Source organism: Dendrobates tinctorius, unplaced genomic scaffold (assembly GCF_039654945.1).
Source record: "Dendrobates tinctorius isolate UK_male_01 unplaced genomic scaffold, ASM3965494v1 ptg000016l, whole genome shotgun sequence".
NCBI lineage: Eukaryota > Metazoa > Chordata > Amphibia > Anura > Dendrobatidae > Dendrobates > Dendrobates tinctorius.
The window spans coordinates 17,234,795-17,258,387 of NW_027361684.1; the positions used below are offsets into that span (position 1 = coordinate 17,234,795).

The following is a 23,593-nucleotide window of genomic DNA, read 5'->3' on the forward strand; positions in this document are numbered from 1 at the left end:
AGCCTCGCTAAATGCTAGTGTGTTGAGCAAGGTCGTGCACATCTAGTTGGAATGTTGCCCGAAGTATGGAAATCACATAATTGTGTTCACATAACTGCCCTCTCCTGATGCTGACACCAGGAAACCCTTGTGGTTACGTGCCGACAAGATGTGCGCAGCCTTACTCAATGCAAGTGTTTTGAGCGAGGCCAAGGCTGAGGACGTCTAGTCGTAATGTGGCCGAAAGTATGGAAATCACATACTTGTGGTAACGTTACCGCCCTCTCCTGCGACCGACAACAGGGGACCTCGCCGTGCACGCAACATGAGGATTCCCAATTCTGGAGTCACACAGAGTGACCACTGACTTGTAGACTAAAGCCGGACATCCCATTTAAATGGGAACTAAGGAAGAAGTTCCCAAGTAGCAGTGCATTATGGTATAGAAACTTTACAGACTGATTCATTTTGCTGAAAGTTAGGTTAGAGTCCTGTGCAAAATCCTTCAGGTTATTAGGGGACTTTTATCAGGACATCAATGGCTTCATACACACAATACATCAGTATTTTATAGCCAAAATCAGGAGTGCGTTTATTGGGGACTGGCGGCATGCTGGATGCTCGGTCATTCTGGAGCATATTAGCTTTAGAGCTACGTTGTGTTTGCCTTTGTGGTTATGGGCCTGACAATAGTGCGTCTCTTATTTCCTGTAGGTGACACTAGAGGGCGACACCATGTAGGTTTGGAAGCTGAGCTTTATGGTGTTGTATTGAATATCAGCACTCCCTGCTACGTGATGTGAGCCCATTCAGTATGATTATCCGTGATGAGCGCAAAGATTCTTCAGAACGTCATTTTCTGATTTATTGGGCCATTGTACGCGATCTTTATGGAGTAGCCAGTAATGTCCATATGGTGAAACTCAACCAATTGCCGCTCTCAAAGAAGAGGCAACGTGTTGAAGCCCCCCAGAAATAATGTTGCGGTGCTGGGGATCAATACTCTTTTTTTGCCTGTGTGTGAGAACCATTTAGGTTTGGTGTAAATTCAGTCCTGAGAAAATTTGCCACATGATAAAAACCCACGGGGCCTGAAGGGGTCCCATTATCTTTCATGGAGTCTGGTTTTTGTTTTGACGTCCTTCGTTTTTTTTTAGGGACAGTACCTATATACCGGTATGACAATTTCTATTTATTCTGCTATCCAGTGATGGAGGCATTGGCTATCATCATAACAGGAGGTTTAGGCCAGAGACACCAGTGTATGCCATCGGATGCGATATGCTAACGTCCCTCTGCTCCAACTCTGCAGTGAGTGTGATCCGAGTGTCAGTGCGCTGTGCTCCGAGCCTCTCGCATCAGAGAATCACAGCACAGGTGAGGAGGAGACGGTGAAAGTAATATCTCCATCTCCTCCATTGCCGGCGTCCGTGGGAATCGCGCCGCACTCGTGTAATATCTGAGTGCACTCCGGTGTTTCACACGCACATAGACTTGTATGGGTGCATGCGATCTGATTCTCGCAGTCATTTGCAGAATGCCAAGTGCAATCCAATTTTTTTTTTTTTTTTTTATCAGATTGCACTCGCCCGATTTCCTCGCAAGTGAGAGCAAGCCCTTGTTCAGACTCTTACTTGTCCATCTTGTTTTACAGAGGCAGATCTAGCTCTCCAACAGCAAAGCAAAGGAATCCAGGGATCTCTGTCCATAGTTATTATACCAGAGGCTGCACCGCTTTTTCCTCAGGTAATGTCCACACCGGTACGAACTGAGCTAAACTGCTTTCTACAGACGTCTGATAATAGTGCGGCCTCTGGCTGGTAGGGGAGGTGGCCTCTGGCTGGTAGGCGAGGTGGCCTCTGGCTGGTAGGGGAGGTGGCCTCTGGCCGGGATGGGGATGGGGGTTGGCCTCTGGCTGGAGGAGCATTGCTATGTCCTGGTGATACACGGCCCTCAGCTGTCAGTGTAATGCTTCACCTTCCTAAATGTTCACTGCAAACAGGGACGATTCTAGACAAAGTGGGGCCCCATAGTCCTCCATATTGTATAATACACTCTCCATAGTCATCCATATAGTATAATATAGTCCCCATAGACCTCCATATAGTATAATGCAGCTCTGGATATATCACACTGTGCGTAAAGAAGTGACGTCATCGCGCACCTTTTGCGGCAGAGGGGAATGATGGGGGAGAGAGCGTCATCTGACGCTCTCTCCTCCATCATTGCTTTCAGCTCTGTTGGTATCTATGATGCTGATACAGTTGAATGTGGGGGGAGGGGCCACGCTGGCTCCGACCCCCATAGCGGTTGTGTGGTGTGCCGCTATTAGCGGCATGTCAATGGCTGGGGGAGCATGGGGACCTAAGCAGATGTCTAGTCTTCCGGACTGCAAATGTGGGCATATAACAGGTAGTTTGACACAGACTTAATGATTAGTTTTGCTTGGTTAATCGGTCTGTTTCCCTAATGCCGGTGATGCTTTTGTGGAATGAATGAAGTGACACTCAGCAGAGTAATCCTACATAGGACACATTGAGCAGCGGCCACTTTGCATTCTTGCACGTTGTAGTGTCCACACAGAGCGGCACCGGGGGTCGGCGTCTGCTGTACCCAGTTACACAAGAATTGGTCACATCATAGTAAACAAATTCCTTGGTAGTTTATCAGCTGCTCGTCTTGATAATGAAAATCTGTGTTGAAAGTTGCAGATGTATGTGGCCTTCTATCTAGGCACTGCCACAGCTCATGTTGGCAATAGTCATGCGGTGAGGGATACTGCTTGGAATTGGCTCTGGTCACATTGACTTGTTTTTTTGTTATTCCTTTTTATGGAAAGTGCGTCCCATGGTGGCAGTGTCCTAAACCGTCATTGTGATATGGCCAGAGTGGGGGATACTCTGTGCAGCGAGTGATCACGTGGGATGAAAGACACAGTAGCGAGAGCGGGAATACACAAGTGATATTATTCTTAACCACATCCCGTCGCCTCCCACCTCAGTGCCCGGTGGCTGGAGATAAAAACATCAGATCATAGGATGCTTTTCCCAGTCCTCTTGTAGGACTAATAGGTATTGTATGTGATTTTGTGTTTAAAAGAAGATATCCAATTTTCTGAATTAAACAATGTTTAATTTAATAAAATAATGAATGCCTTAAAACACATCTGGTGTCACCAAGTCTATAACATCCAGTACAATAAGTATGCCACAGTTTTCCCGCATCATGAATACTACACTAAATCAATAAGTCTATGCCACAATTAACATTTTTGTTCACTCTGCTTCAATTAAAGTGTAGTTACAAAGATCAAAAAATAAAAAAACAAGTCCTCCTAGTGATCTGTATTCAGAAAAATGAAAGTGTTATGATTTTCAGAATATGATGGAAAAAATATTTGTGAGAAAGTGATTTTCTTTGTAAAAGTTGGAAAACTTAAAAATAATGTTACAGATCGGATATCGGTGTAATTGCATCAACACTTACTATAAAACTACATCGTGGAAAACGCAATAAAAAATGTAATAAAGTGATCAAAAATTCGTTGGTACCTAAACAAAAAAAAATGGTACCAGTGCAATTTGCATCTTATTGCAAAAAACAAGCGTTTATTGCAAAAAAATAATAAAACACACAGAAGATTACATACATTTGGTTTTGGGACTACTACTCCCATCAGCCTATGCTTGCTGCCACTAATAACAGGGAAAGCAGGCGGCAGCTCATGGGACTATTCATCAGCAGGAACAAGTGCAATAAATAATTTTTTTTTTAAAAAACATGGCGTGAATTCCCCTGTATTTTTGATAACCAGCCAGGCAAAACTGTCAGCTTTAGCAAGGCTGATTTAAAAACAAACAAACATTTTTACTCTGTCGCCTAATTGGGGGGCACAGAACCTTGGGTGTTATGCTGCTGTCCACTAGGAGGCGACACTATGCATAATCTGAAAAAGATTAACTTTGGCTCCTCCTCTGCAGTATACACCCCTGGACGGCGTCAGCCTTCTCCAGTTTTTGCTTAGTGTCGCAAGGAGGCACACCTTTTTTTCTTCCGTTTTTTTTTTTTTTTTCCTTTTTTTCACGGATCGACCATCCCAACTCGGACTCTAACATTCCTGGGAATGGTATTCGACACCACCAGGGGCCTGGTGCTCCTTCCCAAGGACAAGACACTGGCCATCCGTCTGGGAGTTCGCACACTCCTTCGCAGTCCTCCTCGATCTCTCCGGTTTGCCATGAGAATCCTCGGCAGGATGGCAGCAGCAATAGAGGCAGTGCCATTTGCCCAGTTTCACCTCAGGGTCCTTCAACTAGCCATACTCGGATCTTGGGACAGGAACCCCTTCTCCCTCGACAGGGAGTTCAGGTTGACGTCATCAACCAGGAGGTCCCTGCATTGGTGGCTCAAACCAACCTCGCTTACATGAGGGAAGCCATTCCTCTCAGGACAATGGAAGATCCTGACTACCGATGCAAGCCTGACAGGCTGGGGGGCGGTGCACCTTCATCACAGGGCACAGGGCAAGTGGTCACCGAGGGAAGTGACATTGCCCATCAATGTTCTGGAAATCAGGGCCATTCTCTTGGCACTGAGAGCCTTTCATCACTTGCTTGCAGCCTCGCACATACGGATACAGTCGGACAATGCCACGGCTGTGGCATACGTCAATCACCAAGGCGGGACCCGCAGCGCCCAGGCGATGAGAGAAGTGGCTCATATCCTCCGCTGGGCGGAAGACACGATGTTGGTACTTTCTGCGGTACACATTCCGAGTGTAGAAAACTGGGAAGCCGACTTCCTCAGCAGGCAAGGAATGGACTCGGGGGAGTGGTCTCTCCATCCCAAGATTTTTTACCAGATCTGTCAACGCTGGGGAACCCCGGATGTGGACCTAATGGCATCCCATCTCAATACCAAGGTTCCCAATTTCATGGCCAGGACACACGACCCGCGGTCGCTCGGAGCGGATGCCCTGGTCCAGGACTGGTCCCAGTTCCGACTCCTGTACATTTTTCCACCCCTCCCCCTAATCGCCAGGGTCGTGAGGAAGATCAAGCAAGAGGGAGTTCTGACCATCCTCATCGCGCCAGACTGGCCCAGACGTACTTGGTACGCCGACATCGTCCAACTTACGGCAGACGCCCCCTGGCGTCTACCCGACCGCCACAACCTTCTGTCTCAAGGTCCGTTCTTCCACCAGAATTCAGGGGCCCTCAATTTGACGGCATGGCCCTTGAAACCTGGATTCTAACCCAGGCAGGTTTTTCACCTGCAGTCATTGCAACTATGATCAGGGCAAGGAAGCCTGCCTCCGCCAAGCTCTATTATCGTACCTGGAGAGCCTTCTTTTCTTGGTGCGAATCTCATGGACAAGTCCCACTTCCTTATTCCCTCCCGAAGGTACTAGGTTTTCTTCAATCGGGCCTAGATGCCAAGCTATCCTTAAGTTCGCTTAAGAGTCAGGTGTCGGCGCTTTCAGTCCTTTTTCAAAAGCGCATTGCTATTAAACCACAAGTAAGGACTTTCATCCAGGAAGATTCCCGATTGGTTCCTCCCTACAAACGTCCGATGGATACGTGGGACCTCAATCTGGTCCTGACAGCATTGCAAGCTCCACCCTTCGAACCTCTTAGAGGAGTTCCACTCTCCATTCTGTCTCAGAAAGTGGTTTTTCTAGTGGCTATCACCTCGTTACGCAGAGTGTCGGAATTGTCAGCACTTTCCTGCAGACGACCTTTCCTAGCCTTTCACCAGGACAAGGTGGTTCTCCGCACGGTACCATCCTTCCTTCCGAAGGTGGTGTCCAACTTTCACCTTAACGAAGAGATTTCACTGCCTTCCCTTTGCCCGGTTCTGGTCCATAGAGTGGAGAAGGCTCTGCATACGCTTGACCTAGTCAGAGCATTGCGGATTTACATGTCCAGGACTGCACCTTTCCGGAAATCCGATTCCCTCTTCATTCTTCCGGAAGGTAGTCGCAAGGGGTTGCCGGCTTCCAAGGCTACCCTTGCCAGGTGGATCAAGTCCACCATACATGAGGCCTACCGACTTAACAGTTCCCCTCTTCCGGCCGGTATCACGGCACACTCTACACGGGCAGTAGGGGCCTCCTGGGCCATTCGGCATCAGGCTTCGGCACAACAAGTGTGCAAGGCGGCCACTTGGACTAGCTTACACACGTTTCCGAAACACTACAGTGTTCATACCCAGTCCTCAGCGGATGCGAGCCTGGGTAGACTGGTTCTGCAGGCGGCAGTACCCCAAGTCTAGGGGACTGTCAGCACAATATTCGTCCACTGCTTCCCACCCAGGGACTGCTTTGGGACGTCCCAAGGTTCTGTGTCCCCCAATTAGGCGACAGAGTAAAGGAGATTTTTGTGTACTCACCGTAAAATCTCTTTCTCTTAGCCTTTAATTGGGAGACACGGCTCCCACCCTGTTGCCCTTACGGGCCGTTGTTTCCTGTTGAGTTCTCATATTGTTCTTGAGCTCGTACATAGTAGCCTTCTTACAGGCATGGTTATGTTATTTGGTTACGTTCCTCCTTATGCTTTGGCACAAAACTGGAGAAGGCTGACGCCGTCCAGGGGTGTATACTGCAGAGGAGGAGCCAAAGTTAATCTTTTTCAGATTACGCATAGTGTCGCATCCTAGTGGACAGCAGCATAACACCCAAGGTTCTGTGTCCACCAATTAAAGGCTAAGAGAAAGAGATTTTACGGTGAGTACACAAAAATCTCCTTTTTGACAACCAGCCAAGCTAAAGCAGACAGCTGGAGATGGTATTCTCAGGCTGGTAAGGGGCCTAAAAATAGCAGCTCGCAGACGCCCCAAAAAAGGCACATCTATTAGATGCGTCAATTCTGGCACTTTGCCCAACTCTTCTCACTTGTACTGTGGCGGTGGCAAGTGGGGTTCATATTTGTGGGGTTGATGTCACCTTTGTATTGTCCTGTGACATCAAACCTACATCTTATTCATGGAGAGGCGTCTATTAAACACTTATTCATTACTAATCATCTAGTTATATTGTACACTCACTGGCCACTTTATTAGGTACACCTGTCCAACTGTGTGTTAAGACTTAATTTCTAATCAGCCAATCACATGGCGGCAACTCAGTGCATTTAGGCATGTAGACATGGTCAAGACAATCTCCTGCAGTTCAAACCGAGCATCAGTATGGGGAAGAAAGGTGATTTGAGTGCCTTTGAACGTGGCATGATTTTTGGTGCCAGAAGGGCTGGTCTGAGAATTTCAGAAACTGCTGATCTACTGGGATTTTCACGCACAACCATCTCTAGGGTTTACAGAGAATGGTCCGAAAAAGAAAAAAAATCCAGTGAGCGGCAGTTCTGTGGCCGGAAATGCCATGTTGATGCCAGAGGTCAGAGGAGAATGGGCAGACTGGTTCGAGCTGATAGAAAGGCAACAGTGACTCAAATTGCCACCCGTTACAACCAAGGTAGGCAGAAGAGCATCTCTGAACGCACAGTGCGTCGAACTTTGAGGCAGATGGGCTACAGCAGCAGAAGACCACACTGGGTACCACTCCTCTCAGCTAAGAACAGGAAACTGAGGCTACAATTTGTACAAGCTCATCGAAATTGGACAGTAGAAGATTGGAAAAACGTTGCCTGGTCTGATGAGTCTCGATTTCTGCTGCGACATTCGGATGGTAGGGTCAGAATTTGGCGTAAACAACATGAAAGCATGGATCCATCCTGCCTTGTATCAACGGTTCAGGCTGGTGGTGGTGGTGTCATGGTGTGGGGAATTTTTTCTGGGCACTCTTTGGGCCCCTTGGTACCAATTGAGCATCGTTGCAACGCCACAGCCTACCTGAGTATTGTTGCTGACCATGTCCATCCCTTTATGACCACAATGTACCCAACATCTGATGGCTACTTTCAGCAGGATAATGCGCCATGTCATAAAGCTCGAATCATCTCAGATTGGTTTCTTGAACATGACAATGAGTTTACTGTACTCAAATGGCCTCCTCAGTCACCAGATCTCAATCCAATAGAGCATCTTTGGGATGTGGTGGAACGGGAGATTCGCATCAGGGATGTGCAGCCGACAAATCTGCGCCAACTGTGTGATGCCATCATGTCAATATGGTCCAAAATCTCTGAGGAAGGCTTCCAGCACCTTGTTGAATCTCTGCCACGAAGAATTGAGGCAGTTCTGAAGGCAAAAGGGGGTCCAACCCCTTACTAGCATGGTGTACCTAATAAAGTGGCCAGTGAGTGTATATTAAAACAGCCAGAATAAATTCCTTTTATTTGAAATAAAGCCACACAGTTTTACTTTTTTATATAAAAATAAAAAACACAGTTATGCTCACCTAATGCCCGTTCTATTGAAGCCCTCGTCTCCTGTAAAAAATAGAAAATGATAAATGAAACTACTCGCCTAACGCCCAGTCAATTGAAGCCATGGTCTCCTGTAAAAGAACAAAACAAAAAAACCTTATCCCTCACCGGTCTGATGTTCTGTCCTATGCTGTAATAAATGTCTGTGATAAATAGTTTTCAACCTGGCAAGTACCAAGATGTGACCGTCCAAGCTGAAAACCACTGGAGAATGAGGTTGAGGTTACCGCAGGTCACTGAGGCTGTTTTCCTAGCCATTCCCCTGAAATGCGGGGACTCGCTGAGCTCAGCGGTGCACCGTGAGACTTTTTTTCTCATGCTGCTAGCAGTGATCTCATTGAGGTTGCCGCAGTTCAACATGAGGCTGCTCTCGCTGCAGTGAGTCATTCTCCTATTTCTCAGGCGCCGGTACGTGTGACACGGTTGCCACCTGTGTGCCACAAGTATGAAACACAAGGACACCGATAGCCCCGGTACTGGTTTTTCCAGTACTGTAAACATCAGGACGTGTGAAAGAGCCCTTATACTGTCTGAGTCAGCTGTATACTTCAGAAGGACCCCCGATGTATGTCGCTGTTTAGGCCTATGGCGTGTCTGCCCCTCCCCCACTATAGTAACGCTGCCCCCTCCTATTGTAATTCCAATAGTCAGCCAGCTTCCTCCAGTACACAGTCTCTTTACTTGTACCCTACTCACTAGTAGAGGATGTGGGACATGAATGTGTGTGATCCGGGGATCTTTTCCTCATATGCGTAGATGCATCAGTGGAGCTTCCCCAGTACGGAGGCCATCACCCAGTTTACCATACACATTTGTACACTGGTGGATGCAATCTATTATACAATACTACAACACTATTCAACTTTGTGATATAATGCAGACATATACCGTGATATGAACGGCCCCTAGTGTTCACTGACTTCAGTATGTGTGTAGCCGTTCCATAAAAATATATGAATTTATTTGCCTATGTTTTACATTTTTCGGATACAACTACTGAAGTTGCAAAAACTTTCTCAATTTCTTGTTTCGTATTACACATCTTGGTGCACGGAAGTAACGAGTGCTATTTGTGTCACTAAAGAGGAACTGACACGGATGTGATCAGCAAAGCGATGGCCATGTTCTGTGTGCAGCATGAATGTCACTACGAGGCAGAGGCGGAGCGGCTCTTGTCCATTGTGTGACAGTAGTGCCCGCCATAAGTATTAGGTAGCTGTCGTCTGAACGTTCGACCGACAGCGATCTCTCCCACTTCCTCCATTCTGGTTTCCTCTTTAAAAGAGCCACTTCCGGACCCCTCTGTCTGCGACTGATCTCTGCACGAAAGACCATTCCACTGGCTGGGTCTCTCGCTTCCCCAATATCCTGTGTTGTTGGAGCGTTGGCCAGCCTAGACATTAGACTGTCAGCGGGTGTGGACAACTTTTATCTAATGTGTATGGGGCCTTAAAGTGGAATTGGTACTATATGGAAAATTTTATATATGACAGACGCTGCTCCTAATCGGTGATGGTCGGGGACTTGAGGCCTCCACTGACCAGTCAAAGAGTCCTCTAAAGTTCAGCGCTCCTGCATGAGCTGCACTCACAGAGCTGTCTATGGCCCAAAACTAAGTCCATGGGTCTGTGTTCCGATATTTTTACTGATTTGCGGGGGTCCCAGGACATGTACCACCGCCGATCTACACTGGGTAGCACCTTTCATGTATAAAAACTCTTTTTATAGGGGGGCAGTTCCACTTTTTAAGACATGGAGGATTTTCAGATTTTTGTGTTAGAATCTGCAGCAAATTACAGTGCAATGAGAGCTAAATGGATTTTACTGTATAAATTAAACACTTTATTTATTTTTTTTTCTAGGGAGTCAGTGTCTACATTGGGAAACATCGGAGATCATTGATAAAGCTGACTTTCGATCCGTCGCTGAATACTGAAGAAATCCGACGTTCCTTGAATAGTAAACTGGACCGCGTTATTCAGACCATGTCATTTACAGAAGAAGCGATCAGTGCGGCACTCTCCGACAGAATCTCCCCCGATAGGTTCCATCGGGATGACTCTGAGAACAGTCGGAGAGCTTTCAAGTCCAGTCCAGGTACCGTCGGATCGTAGACGCTTTGGATGCATAGCATTGGATTCTTTAGTATTGATTCCTTATTCATTTGTCCTCTTTCAGGCTATGAGATCACTTTTACCTTACTGAATCCAGATCCAAAATCCCATGATCTGAACTGGAACATAAGCTCTGCCTCGGAGCAGTATATCCAGCCGTTCCTGGATAAGCTGCAGCCAGTCGCTAACTTCTCTGTTGATTCCCAGGTAGGTGTCTCACATGGAAGATTCATCATAGAGTGGTTTTCTCCTAAAGACACCTTCTGTCCATAGGCTTTATTGTGGTGTAGAGTTATGATGGGGGGTCAATAGAAATGCTCAGTATGACATATTCTGCTTGTACTGTGTTACATGGAGGCGTGTGAATGGCCGCCATGTAATAAATGAATTTTCAGTGCGGTTATGCGATTGGGACATTTATTATTGTTGCGGTTAGATTATAATTTATTTGATAATATTCTCAAACTTCTACTTCTGTTTTAGATATTGTATTACGCTATCCTGGGGGTCAATCCTCGCTTTGTGAAGGAAACCTCCAGCTACATCCTAAATGCCCACAATCTACCTCATGTAATTAACCCTGTGGAGGCAAGGCTCGGTAAGAGCTTATTCTCACTTTATTTACCCCTTCCAACATTGGATGTATATGCTATGCCGGGTGAGGGTGTATGCGGACTGCGAACTCCGCTAAAATTGCTTTATTTTAGCCATTTAGATGCTACTAATTTGATAGCAGCATTTAAAGAGAATCTGTCACCTGGTTTTTGCTACCTCATCCGAGAGCAGAATAATGTAGGAAAAGAGACCCTGATTCCAGCGATGTATTACTTAATTTACTGGGTGCAGCAGTTGTGACACAATCAGAGTTCTTAGATGTAGCAGAGCTGAGAAAGGTAGCTATTGCCAGCTGCTTGTCAATGGAGGGGGCATGGTTAGTCTAGCAAGCGCATGAGCACCTGTCCTGGCAGTGATAAATAATCTCATGGAGGTAAAACCTTCATTGTAAGTAAACAGCACCCCAAAGCCTAATAAGTGACCCATCTTTGAATTCAGGGTTTTTACCCCTATATCATGCTATACTCAGATTACATGGCAAAAACCTGTGAGATTCCCTTTAAATGGTTCTGACAGCTCATGGGTGACTACGCATTAACCATTCCAATAAAGGGCCTGCAGGTCCCTGCCATCTTGATGCTGCTATGGAGCGCATAGGAGATCTTCAAACTATACATGCTTGGCTTTGCTATAATCGCACTGACCTGATGAATGATGCCTGGTCATTTTTACTGCACATTAAATGCTGTAAAAACAAGTCCCACAAAACAGCGATGGAGCCGCATTATTTCAGATCACTTGGCATTTTTTTCTACTTTTTCAACACACTAGTTAGTAAGATGAATGATGTCAGTCACTACTACAAGCCCTCTCATACTTATATGGTTGATACAGTTGAGAAAAGACAAATACTCATCAAGTTCATCCGAGGAAAAAAAAACCCTCTTAGGCTATGTGCCCACGTAGCGATTTTTAAGCGTTTTTGCCGCGATTGTCGGCACGAAAACGCTTAAAAATCGTGTACAGAACGCCCCCCATGCATTCCTATGGCATTCCGCACATGCTGTGCTAATGCTGCTCTTTTTTCCACGGCGGAATCGCATCACGGAAAAAATCGCAGCATGATCATTCTTTTGTGCGGAATCGCAAAGAATTGCCGCGATTCCGCACCCATAGGAATGCATGAGAACCGCTTACTTCCCGCATGTGGCTATGCCCACCATGCGGGAAGTTAAGCGTCTCATGTGCGGTTGGTACCCACGGTGTGGAGGAGAGGAGACTGTCCTCCAGGCTCTGGGTACCATACCCCTGCAAAAAAAAGAATAAAAAATCGGGGTATATTTACCTTCCGGCGTCCCGCGCTGCATTCCCGGCCTAGCGTTCCCAGTAATGCCTTGCGGCAAGGCCCTGTAATGACGTAGTCTCGCGAGATCACTATAGCAACGCGAGACTACGTCATCACAGGTCTCGCAAGGCATTACTGGGAACGCTGTGGCCCGGGAATGCAGCGCGGGACGCCGGAAGGTAAATATACCCCGATTTTTTTTTTTTTTTTTTTTTTTTTTTTTTTAGCATTTTAACATCCTATCTTTTACTATTGATGCCGCATAGGCGGCCTCAATAGTAAAAACCTGGTCACACTTGTCAAACACTATGTTTGACGATTGTGACCAACCTGTCAATCACTTTCCAAGCGATCCTTCAAATCGCTTGGAAAGTGCTTGAATATCGCACGCGAAAATCGCGGCAAAATCGCGATCATAATCGCGGTAAAATCGCGGTGAAATCGCGCGGAAAAAACAGCGAGATTTCTGGGAAGGAGTCCGGTTTTTAGTGAGCATTTTAAAACGCTACGTGGGCACATAGCCTTACTGTTATCTTGATGCAAAGATATAAAGGTTTTGGTTCTTTGAAGATGGGAAAGAAAAAAAAGAAAGGTTAAGGAGAGGCTGTGAACCCAAAATGCAAATTACCATGATTCAAGTTTACCTGCTAAGCAATCTACCCTTTATATATCTAGGACATACATAGCTTTTCAAGTTGCTCCTTTCAAAGCGAACATTACCCAATAAAATACTGCAGGCTTCTTCTCATAGAGCAATTCTAATAATGTATTGATTTGCTGTTTGACGTATCTCAGTAAAATAACTCACTACTAAAATAAATGCAAATAATGTGTAGAAGTACATTATGATGTTTGCTGTAAGATTTATTTTTTTTCTGAATTTTGTGTGTAATTTCTAGGTTCGAGTGCTGCCTCTCTATACCCTGTGCTGAATTTTTTGCTGTATGTCCCAGAATATTTCCATTCTCCCCTCTACATCCAAGATAAAGATGGGAAGAGAGTGACTTCTAATGCATTTCACAGCCCCCGCTGGGGTGGTATCATGGTAAGTTCATAAATAAAGGTCTCCTATACCTCCATAGGGCTGACTGCAGTCTGGTGTTCCATTCTCCAGTTGGGTACTCGAGAAAACCCAATGACCAGACTGGAGGAGTTCCCTTCTTTTCATGCCATAGTTACGGGCACAGCATTTAAAGGGTATTCTCGTGTTGTTAAATTGTTTTAGTTAGTTAGCGTGAAAAGAAGCAAGTTTGCAAATGACTTGCTTTTTCTATCATTCTCCTGCTGTGATAGCTTTCTATCATACGTAGTGTACAGTTTGTTGCCAATGAGACCGAGCACCAGAGCTTGGCAGAATGTACGCTTTAGGCTACTTTCACACTTTCGTTCCTTGGAGCTGCGCACGGCCGCCGCTAAGCTCCTCCCCACAGCCGCATCTCCTCTGGTCAGCTTCGCCTATGGGCGCATGACGCGGCATGCGACCTGCGTACCCTATCTTTAGTAGTATTGGGTACGCAGGCCATGTGCAGGTATGCGTTTGCCGGCGCATGCGTCCTTTTGACGGCGCGCTGAGCGCACCAAAATGCAACGTGGTACTTTTGGCGCAGGTCGGCACACCGTCACTAGGACGCATGCGCCGGCAAACGCATACCTGCACACGGCCTGCGTACCCAATGCTAAACATAGGGTACTCAGGTCGCATGTAGCGTCATGTGCCCATAGGTGGAGCTGACCGGAGGAGGTGCGGCCGTGGCGGAGCTTAGCGGCAGCTGTGCGCAGCCCGATGCAGCTCCAAGGAACGGAACTGTGAAAGTAGCCTAAGTGGTATTCCAGGCTGAGGTGTTAACTCTTGAGATACCAGCCATCTCTCTCCAGCCCAGTGATTTATGTGTAGCAGTTAGACCGTGAGCATCTCCTCTCCCCCCATCTCTTACTGACTAGGAGCTGCTGATAATAAGTGCAAAATCACAATCCACCATCCTCCACCCTCAGCAGTTTCCAGCGCTCTCTCTTTCCATCTGCTTCTTCATAGGTTTTGTTACGTCTACATGTAAATCTAACAAAAACCATACATTGAGCATGGAATAAATATCTTTCAAAGTTTTTGTTGAAGGATGAGCTTCCTCCATTTTTAAAAACTTGTATGTAAATCTAGTTATTACAGACCAAGCACTGACAGACCATTCATGTGTCACATAGCAGGAGAAGCTACTGATCAGAACTGTCCCTCAAGTAGGGCCGAGCCTGCCTCCCAGCAGGAGACTGAAGCGCTGTGATCTGCTCATGAGGCCATTTGCTAATAAGCTTTCAAAAGCGGATTTTAATTTTTTTAATGCATCAGCTAATTTTAACTCATTCAGGTTCCTTCCTGTCAGTTACACTTTCAGTATTGGTGTACATCCAATGATGCTGCTGTCAGTCCTGCTGAAACCAGTAGTTTCACAAGCAATCGCCGCTAACAACACTGTCCCGTAAAGAACAACTGGACATTGAGCACCCCTGCCGGGCAATTATCTTCTCTAATTGGCTTTTTTTATTCACAAGAATAAATGAGTTAAAATACATCAAATGTATGTCAAAACACCTCACCATGCGTGACCCAGGAAGAAGCTGACAGGCGAAACCCAGTGTCAGGTAGAAGCTCGTGTCCTACTGGTTTTGACAAGCTGCAGATGTAACTCGATCCCACATTAATAGGATTTCTTGTGATCACATTTGAAACCAAGGCCTACTGGAATGTAGATGCTTGATTTAACCCAGCTGGTTGCCAGACATCGTATATTTAAAGGGAATCTGTGATCAGCTTTTTGCTACCCTGTCTTGGAACACCATGATGTAGCGGAGAGACCCTGACTACAGTGATGTGTCACTAATGAGCTGCTTGCTGCAATTTTGATAAAATTCCTCTTTTACCTGCTGCAGATTGAGCAGTTCTCTGAATGCTGAGCTCTGTATAAACCTGCCTACATCACCAATTGGCAACTTTCTGTCTACACTCAGAATAGGAAGAAAGCTGCCAGTCATTGGTGGGGACAGGGTTATACACAACTCATTGATATGGAGGACTACAAGGCAGCAGGTTTACTAGTCCTCTAGTGATAATCTCCTGTTGGTAAAACACTGAGTTTATGAAAACTACAGCAAGCAGCCCAGTAAGTGACACACACATCACTGGAATCACCATCTCTGTCTCTACATCATGCTGCTCTTAGGTGGCAAAAATATAGAGAAAGATTATTGTAGAAGTTAGAAAGTGGGAAACTTAATTTCCCTCTTTCCTTCTACTAGAAAATGATGGCATATTGCACATTTTTTCACTGGTCAATGACCATCAGAAGAGCTGCTGTGAAGGAAGAGAGAGCAGTAAGGAATCTGTTTTACACATGGAAGTAGTGGTATGGCTACAAAGGCGCGTGTATTCCAATAAATGATACCTTTTTTGCAGAGATCCTGTGTGACAGTCATGAGAAAATTAGAATAGAAGCTATATGCAAATCAGGCTGGAAGAGCACTGAGTCATGTCAGTGCACTTAGAGGAAGCACATTAACCCGACCCAGTGCACTTCCTCTATTAAAGGGAACCTGTCACATGAAAATGGGGTTAATCTGCAGGTTAATGGCAACCTGAACCTGCCCAGGGCTCGCACTTAGAGCCCCGCTGCTGGGAGGAGATTAATTTTATTCCTCCCTGTAGCGTTAGAGTTTTAGTCACGGTGGTGACACCAGTGCGGGTTCAGTCACCACTCTGTGTATAGAGACCAATGGCTGTAACTGCGTCTCCTGCACTGACTGACAGCCGGCCCCGGTGTATAATTCCTAGACGCATTGCTTGCATAACTCAAAGCTGTTCTGAAGCCACGTATGGAGATTACTATCACTCACATCAGCCACTAATTTCCCTATCTCAAACAGCCCCACATACTCGGGGGCCAATTTCCTAGGAAGCCAAGTAACCTGATTTTTGGAGAATGGGAAATAACTGATGCTAACTTGCAGATGTTGCTCCAGATACTGAACCAGGAAGTCCGTGCAGCCAGGCATCGTGTCAGACCCTCGCCTGTTTACTCTGTCGCCTAATTGGGGGACACAGAACCGTGGGTGTTATGCTGCTGTCCACTAGGAGGCGACACTATGCATAATCTGAAAAAGATTAACTTTGGCTCCTCCTCTGCAGTATACACCCCTGGACGGCGTCAGCCTTCTCCAGTTTTTGCTTAGTGTCGCAAGGAGGCACACCTTTTTTCTTCCGTTTTTTTTCCTTTTTTTCACCGGAAATACAGATGAAGAAAAGTGGGTCTCCAGCGAGACTCCCGGCATGGCTCCCTCTTCGGTCCCCTATTAGGGGTACCCGGTTGAGGTCGAGGTGGCTATTCCCCATGTCGCTCCCTCCCCAGTCCCTCGGGTCCTGGTTCGAGGTCGAGACCCCCCTCCTTCCCCAACCCCTTTAAGGGGTCTGGGTTGAGGTTGAGGCGAGGATGAAGACCCCCTGACGGTGACAGACGCACCCTCCCTAATCCCCCGCAGGGGGCATTAGGTTGAGATGCCTCAGGTAGGGTCGGAGATCAGGCAGCATTCCGCAGCTTCCAGGGACCCCAGGCCGGCTGAGGGATCCTGTTGGGGCCGGGGGAGGGTGCGGACTGGATGGCACAGCAGAGACAGGGCTTTTTCTGCGTCCCTGTCTCTGCAGCAGCAGCGGCTCCATAGCGCTTCAGGGGCCCCACATACAGAAACCGCTACCCCTGCTACCCCCACCGCTATCCAGTCGACCATTCTGTGGGGGTCTGGTAAAAATCCGCCCCCCCCCCCCCCCCGGACTACCGCGCCGCTCTGGAGCCCTCCTGGGCATCAGGCCTCTAATTTAGACCGCGGCTTCGGCGAAGCCGCCGCCTTTTCCCCGCTCCCCGGCCAGCCCCCCGGATGACCAAAATGACACACTGGAGTGTCATTGAAGGGGCGGATTGAGGCAGAAAGGGGGCGTTTTTACACAGCCCAGCGCGCCCTTTTCAGCTCTCCGCCCCCTCCTCCCTCTCCTCAGAGCCCCGGTGGCCATTTTTTCTGGATGAGATCCAGGAGAGGAGCATCACAGCGGTCTCCGGGGGGCACAGAACTGGGATCTGTCGGCGCTGGACCTAGGGGCACACCGGTGGGGTAAGCTCACAGCTGGGTTTTCATTACTCAGCTGTGAATCTATACTTCCTATAAGGCTCTCTGTGGGTTCCCTCTGCGTAGCCACCCCTGTACGATCACTTATAGCCAGCCTCTGTGCACTATGCCGGGCTCAAGGAAGAGAACCAGGCAGGAATGTTTCTATGCATTATGCACAGCCTGCAAAGCCACGCTCCCTAGTGGCAGCACGTATCCGCACTGCCGGGACTGCATCCTGAACTCTGGGTCAGAACCCCAGGGAGTCCCTACTGACGCTTCAGTGTCACAGGCCACGCCGGAATGGGCAACTCAGATGTCTCTGTCCATGACACAGTCCATAGACAACCTAACTGCTACATTGCTGCAAGCTCTGCAGAGTCGGGCCCCGGCTATGGACGGTACACAGCAAACGGACAGCTTGTCTCAGGAACATGCTGCTTCCGACTCTCACAGACGTAAGCGGACCCACAGGTCTCGATCACCTGAATCGCACTATAGCACAAGGTCGTCCCCCTCCAGGGAGAGACAGCGTCATTCCAGGTCTCCTGGGCAGTCCCCTGCCACAGACAGACAGTGCAATTTACCACAGGGATCCCCCACCACAGAAGACCCCCGCCCCAGGTCGCCCTCCAGGGATCACCTCTACCTAACATCGAAATAACCCTGGAGGGTTCAACCATAACTCCCAAGCAGCATGCCCGCTGTCTTGGGGTCATATTCGACACTGAACTTTCCTTTACTCCATACATCCAATCACTCAGTCGCTCTTGTCACCTGCATCTTAAAAACATCTCCAGAATCCGACCTTTTCTCACCTTTGAAACTGCTAAGACTCTTACTGTCGCTCTTATTCATTCTCGTCTGGACTACTGCAACTCTCTTCTGATCGGTCTCCCTCTTACCAAACTTTCTCCTCTCCAATCCATCTTGAATGCGGCAGCCAGGGTCATATTTCTGTCCAGCCGCTTCACCGATGCCTCCATCTTGTGCCAGTCATTACACTGGCTACCTATTCGCTACAGGGTCCAGTATAAACTCATCTCTCTCACCCACAAAGCTCTCCACTGTTCTGCACCGCCTTATATCTCCTCTCTCATCTCTGTCTATCACCCTACACGTGCCCTCCGTTCTACAAATGACCTAAGACTAACATCCCCCGTAATCCGAACCTCGCACCTCCGTCTCCAAGACTTCTCTCGTGCTGCTCCAGCTCTCTGGAATGCACTTCCCCAGACGATCAGACTGATACCTAGCCCTGACCTATTCAAGCGCGCTTTGAAAACCCATCTCTTCAAACAAGCCTACCACATCAACTACTCAGCAAGCTAACTTTGCCCTGTTCCCTCCTTCCAAATATTATTCTGAATCTGCACCCTACTATTCATCTGTCTCCACATCCTTCATGCACATGATAACTGCACTTGATACTTGTCTATTGCACTTAAACACACGGGCTGATGACCGGATCATGCAGCTTTATATGAAAATCCCTATTATAATTGCCAGACCTGAATTAACAAGCATTTCTCACCTACTGTGTCCCCCCATTTCCTTGTAGATTGTAAGCTTGCGAGCAGGGACCTCACTCCTAATGTCACTGTTTGAATTGTCTTAACTTGTATTGAATTTATTGTCTGTACATGTCTCCGCTTAATTGTAAAGTGCTGCGGAATATGTTGGCGCTATATAAATAAAAATTATTATTATTATTATCACCTTAGCGAGGCACAGGATTCGGAGGGCATCTGTGACTCCGACTCAGATAACGAAACGGACAAGTCCGTGGTACCTTCTCCCCCTAGCAATACAGCGCTAGTTGAGGACATAATTTCTGCCATTCATCGGGTGCTAAAAATTCCAGAGTCGGCCCCGGAAGTCCCAGAACATAGGATTTGCTTCGAAAGTGTTCAGAAACCACCTAAGGTCTTCCCTAATCACCATGAGTTTGAGAAAATACTTACCAAACAGTTTGCGCAGCCTGAGAAAAAATTCGCTAATCGCAAATATTTGGAAGCGAAGTACCCCTTCCCACAGAAAGACACCAAACAATGGACAGATCCACCTGAAGTGGACCCTCCGGTTTCTAGGCTAGCAGTGCAGACTTTACTCTCTCTGCCGGATAGCTCAACACTCAGGGACGCAGCAGACCGGCAAGTAGAACGCATGGCTCGTTCTATTTTCGAAGCGGCAGGCGCCTCTCTGGGCCCTGCGTTTGCTTCAGTTTGGGCAGCCAAGGCCATCCTGGCTTCGGCCAAAAAACTACAGGAGGGTCTTCAGGCTTCAAATCCTGAGCTCTCGGACCAAGCGGTCCAGATAGCAGTGGTAACAGACTACATGATTCATGCAGCCCTGGATTCCGCCATAGGTGTAGCGGGAATAGCATCAAATGCCATCACGATCCGACGCATCCTCTGGCTGCGAGAATGGAAAGCGGATGCGGCCTCAAAGAAGTCCCTCATGCGACTTCCGTATTTTACTGGAAGACTTTTCGGCGAAAAGTTGGACACCATGATAGCCAATGCCACTGGGGGTAAGAGTACCTCTCTCCCTCAACTAAAACCGAAACGCACGTTTAAACGAAGAAACCAGACGCGATTCCGATCCTTTCGGAATTCCTCGGGCTGGTCCGTTTCGCGCCCAGTGCAAAACCGTAACCGTTCTCCACGCAGGGACAACCCACGGACGCAGCAGCGACCGGTCAGGGCTTGGTAGTCGAAAGCAGGCCAAGCGAAACCCAAGGGAGGAAAACCTCAGAACTTCGCTTCATCTTGACTCGCGACCTCCGGAAGACACCCCACCAGTAGGCGGCCGACTTTTACTCTTTCAGCAAGTCTGGCTGCCTATTACAGAAGACAGGTGGGTCAGGGAAATAGTGTCTTCCGGATACAAGATAGAGTTCACTTCCGTTCCACCGAACTGGTTCTTCCTTTCTATTCCTCCAACACCACCAGAAAAGGCTTGTGCTTTCCACCATGCGGTTTCCTCTCTCCTTCAATCAGGAGTTGTGGTGCCGGTTCCCGCGATCGAGAGATTCCGAGGATTCTACTCAAATTTGTTCGTAGTACCCAAGAAAGGAGGCGGCGTCCGACCCATACTGGACCTAAAACAGCTCAACAATTACGTACGGGTCCGTCATTTCCGCATGGAGTCCCTCCGGTCCATCATTGCATCCATGGGCCAGGGAGAATACCTCGCCTCCATAGACATACAGGATGCGTATCTCCACATACCAATTGCTCCCGCCCACCAAAGGTTTCTCAGGTTCGCGGTCAACCAAAACCACTACCAGTTTGTCGCCCTTCCGTTCGGACTCGCCACGGCTCCAAGAACGTTCACCAAAGTCATGGCGGCCACCATGGACGTCCTGCACTCAAGAGGCATCCTTGTCGTCCCGTACCTGGACGACCTCCTCATCAAGTCTCCCACTTTCAAAGACTGCGAGGTCAGTGTCTCAATCACACTAGACACTCTGAGTCGCCTGGGATGGCTAGTCAACCTACAGAAATCGTCGACTATCCCAACTCGGACTCTAACATTCCTGGGAATGGTATTCGACACCGCCAGAGGCCTGGTGCTCCTTCCCAAGGACAAGACACTGGCCATCCGTCTGGGAGTTCGCACACTCCTTCGCAGTCCTCCTCGATCTCTCCGGTTTGCCATGAGAGTCCTCGGCCGGATGGCAGCGGCAATAGAGGCAGTGCCATTTGCCCAGTTTCACCTCAGGGTCCTTCAACTAGCCATACTCAGATCTTGGGACAGGAACCCCTTCTCCCTCGACAGGGAGTTCAGGTTGACGTCATCAACCAGGAGGTCCCTGCATTGGTGGCTCAAACCAACCTCGCTTACACGAGGGAAGCCATTCCTCTCAGGACAATGGAAGATCCTGACTACCGATGCAAGCCTGACAGGCTGGGGGGCGGTGCACCTACATCACAGGGCACAGGGCAAGTGGTCACCGAGGGAAGTGACATTGTCCATCAATGTTCTGGAAAATCAGGGCCATTCTCTTGGCACTGAGAGCCTTTCATCACTTGCTTGCAGCCTCGCACATACGGATACAGTCGGACAATGCCACGGCTGTGGCATACGTGAACCACCAAGGCGGGACCCGCAGCGCCCAGGCGATGAGAGAAGTGGCTCATATCCTCCGCTGGGCGGAAGACACGAGGTCGGTACTTTCTGCGGTACACATTCCGGGTGTAGAAAACTGGGAAACCGACTTCCTCAGCAGGCAAGGAATGGACTCGGGGGAGTGGTCTCTCCATCCCGAGATTTTTTACCAGATCTGTCAACGCTGGGGAACCCCGGAGGTGGACCTAATGGCATCCCATCTCAATACCAAGGTCCCCAATTTCATGGCCAGGACACACGACCCGCGGTCGCTCGGAGCGGATGCCCTGGTCCAGGACTGGTCCCAGTTCCGACTCCTGTACATTTTTCCACCCCTCCCCCTAATCGCCAGGGTCGTGAGGAAGATCAAGCAAGAGGGAGTTCCGACCATCCTCATCGCGCCAGACTGGCCCAGACGTACATGGTACGCCGACATCGTCCAACTTACAGCAGACGCCCCCTGGCGTCTACCCGACTGTCACGACCTTCTGTCTCAAGGTCCGTTCTTCCACCAGAATTCAGGGGCTCTCAATTTGACGGCATGGCCCTTGAAACCTGGATTCTAACCCAGGCAGGTTTTTCACCGGCAGTCATTGCAACTATGATCAGGGCAAGGAAGCCGGCCTCCGCCAAGCTCTATTATCGTACCTGGAGAGCTTTCTTTTCTTGGTGCGAATCTCATGGACAAGTCCCACTCCCTTATTCCATCCGAAGGTACTAGGTTTTCTTCAATCGGGCCTAGATGCCAAGCTATCCCTAAGTTCGCTTAAGAGTCAGGTGTCGGCGCTTTCAGTCCTTTTTCAAAAGCGCATTGCTATTAAACCGCAAGTAAGGACTTTCATCCAGGGAGTTTCCCGATTGGTTCCTCCCTACAAACGTCCGCTGGATACGTGGGACCTCAATCTGGTCCTGACAGCATTGCAAGCTCCACCCTTCGAACCTCTTAGAGGAGTTCCACTCTCCATTCTGTCTCAGAAAGTGGTTTTTCTAGTGGCGATCACCTCGTTACGCAGAGTGTCGGAATTGTCAGCACTTTCCTGCAGACGGCCTTTCCTAGCCTTTCACCAGGACAAGGTGGTTCTCCGCACTGGTACCATCCTTCCTTCCGAAGGTTGTGTCCAACTTTCACCTCAATGAGGAGATTTCACTGCCATCCCTTTGCCCGATTCCGGTTCATAGAGTGGAGAAGGCTCTGCATACGCTTGACCTCGTCAGAGCATTGCGGATTTACGTGTCCAGGACTGCACCTTTCCGAAAATCTGATTCCCTCTTCATTCTTCCGGAAGGTAGTCGCAAGGGGCTGCCGGCTTCCAAGGCTACCCTTGCCATGTGGATCAAGTCCACCATACATGAGGCCTACCGACTTAACAGTTCCCCTCTTCCGGCCGGTATCACGGCACACTCTACAAGGGCAGTAGGGGCCTCCTGGGCCTTTCGGCATCAGGCTTCGGCACAAGTGTGTAAGGCGGCCACTTGGACTAGCCTACACACGTTTACGAAACACTACAGTGTTCATACCCAGTCCTCAGCGGATGCGAGCCTGGGTAGACTGGTTCTGCAGGCGGCGGTACCCCAAGTCTAGGGAACTGTCAACACAATATTCGTCCACTGCTTCCCACCCAGGGACTGCTTTGGGACGTCCCACGGTTCTGTGTCCCCCAATTAGGCGACAGAGTAAAGGAGATTTTTGTGTACTCACCGTAAAATCTCTTTCTCTTAGCCTTTAATTGGGGGACACAGCTCCCACCCTTTTGCCCTTACGGGCCGTTGTTTACTGTTGAGTTCTCATATTGTTCTTTGAGCTCGTACATAGTAGCCTTCTTACAGGCATGGTTATGTTATTTGATTACGTTCCTCCCTATGCTTTGGCACAAAACTGGAGAAGGCTGACGCCGTCCAGGGGTGTATACTGCAGAGGAGGAGCCAAAGTTAATCTTTTTCAGATTATGCATAGTGTCGCCTCC

At 48.4% G+C, this 23,593-nt stretch overlaps 1 protein-coding gene across 2 annotated transcripts in view; it reads left to right on the forward strand.

Annotated features, from left to right (window-relative positions):
• PIGS (phosphatidylinositol glycan anchor biosynthesis class S) overlaps positions 1-23,593 on the forward strand; it is a 40,876-nt gene that overhangs the window by 5,696 nt on the left and 11,587 nt on the right. For both annotated transcript variants that reach the window (XM_073565529.1, XM_073565528.1), the window contains 5 exons: positions 1,634-1,725; positions 10,223-10,457; positions 10,539-10,681; positions 10,958-11,072; positions 13,274-13,419. In XM_073565529.1, the coding sequence (XP_073421630.1) occupies positions 1,634-1,725; positions 10,223-10,457; positions 10,539-10,681; positions 10,958-11,072; positions 13,274-13,419 (731 nt within the window). The remainder of the gene's footprint in view (positions 1-1,633; positions 1,726-10,222; positions 10,458-10,538; positions 10,682-10,957; positions 11,073-13,273; positions 13,420-23,593) is intronic.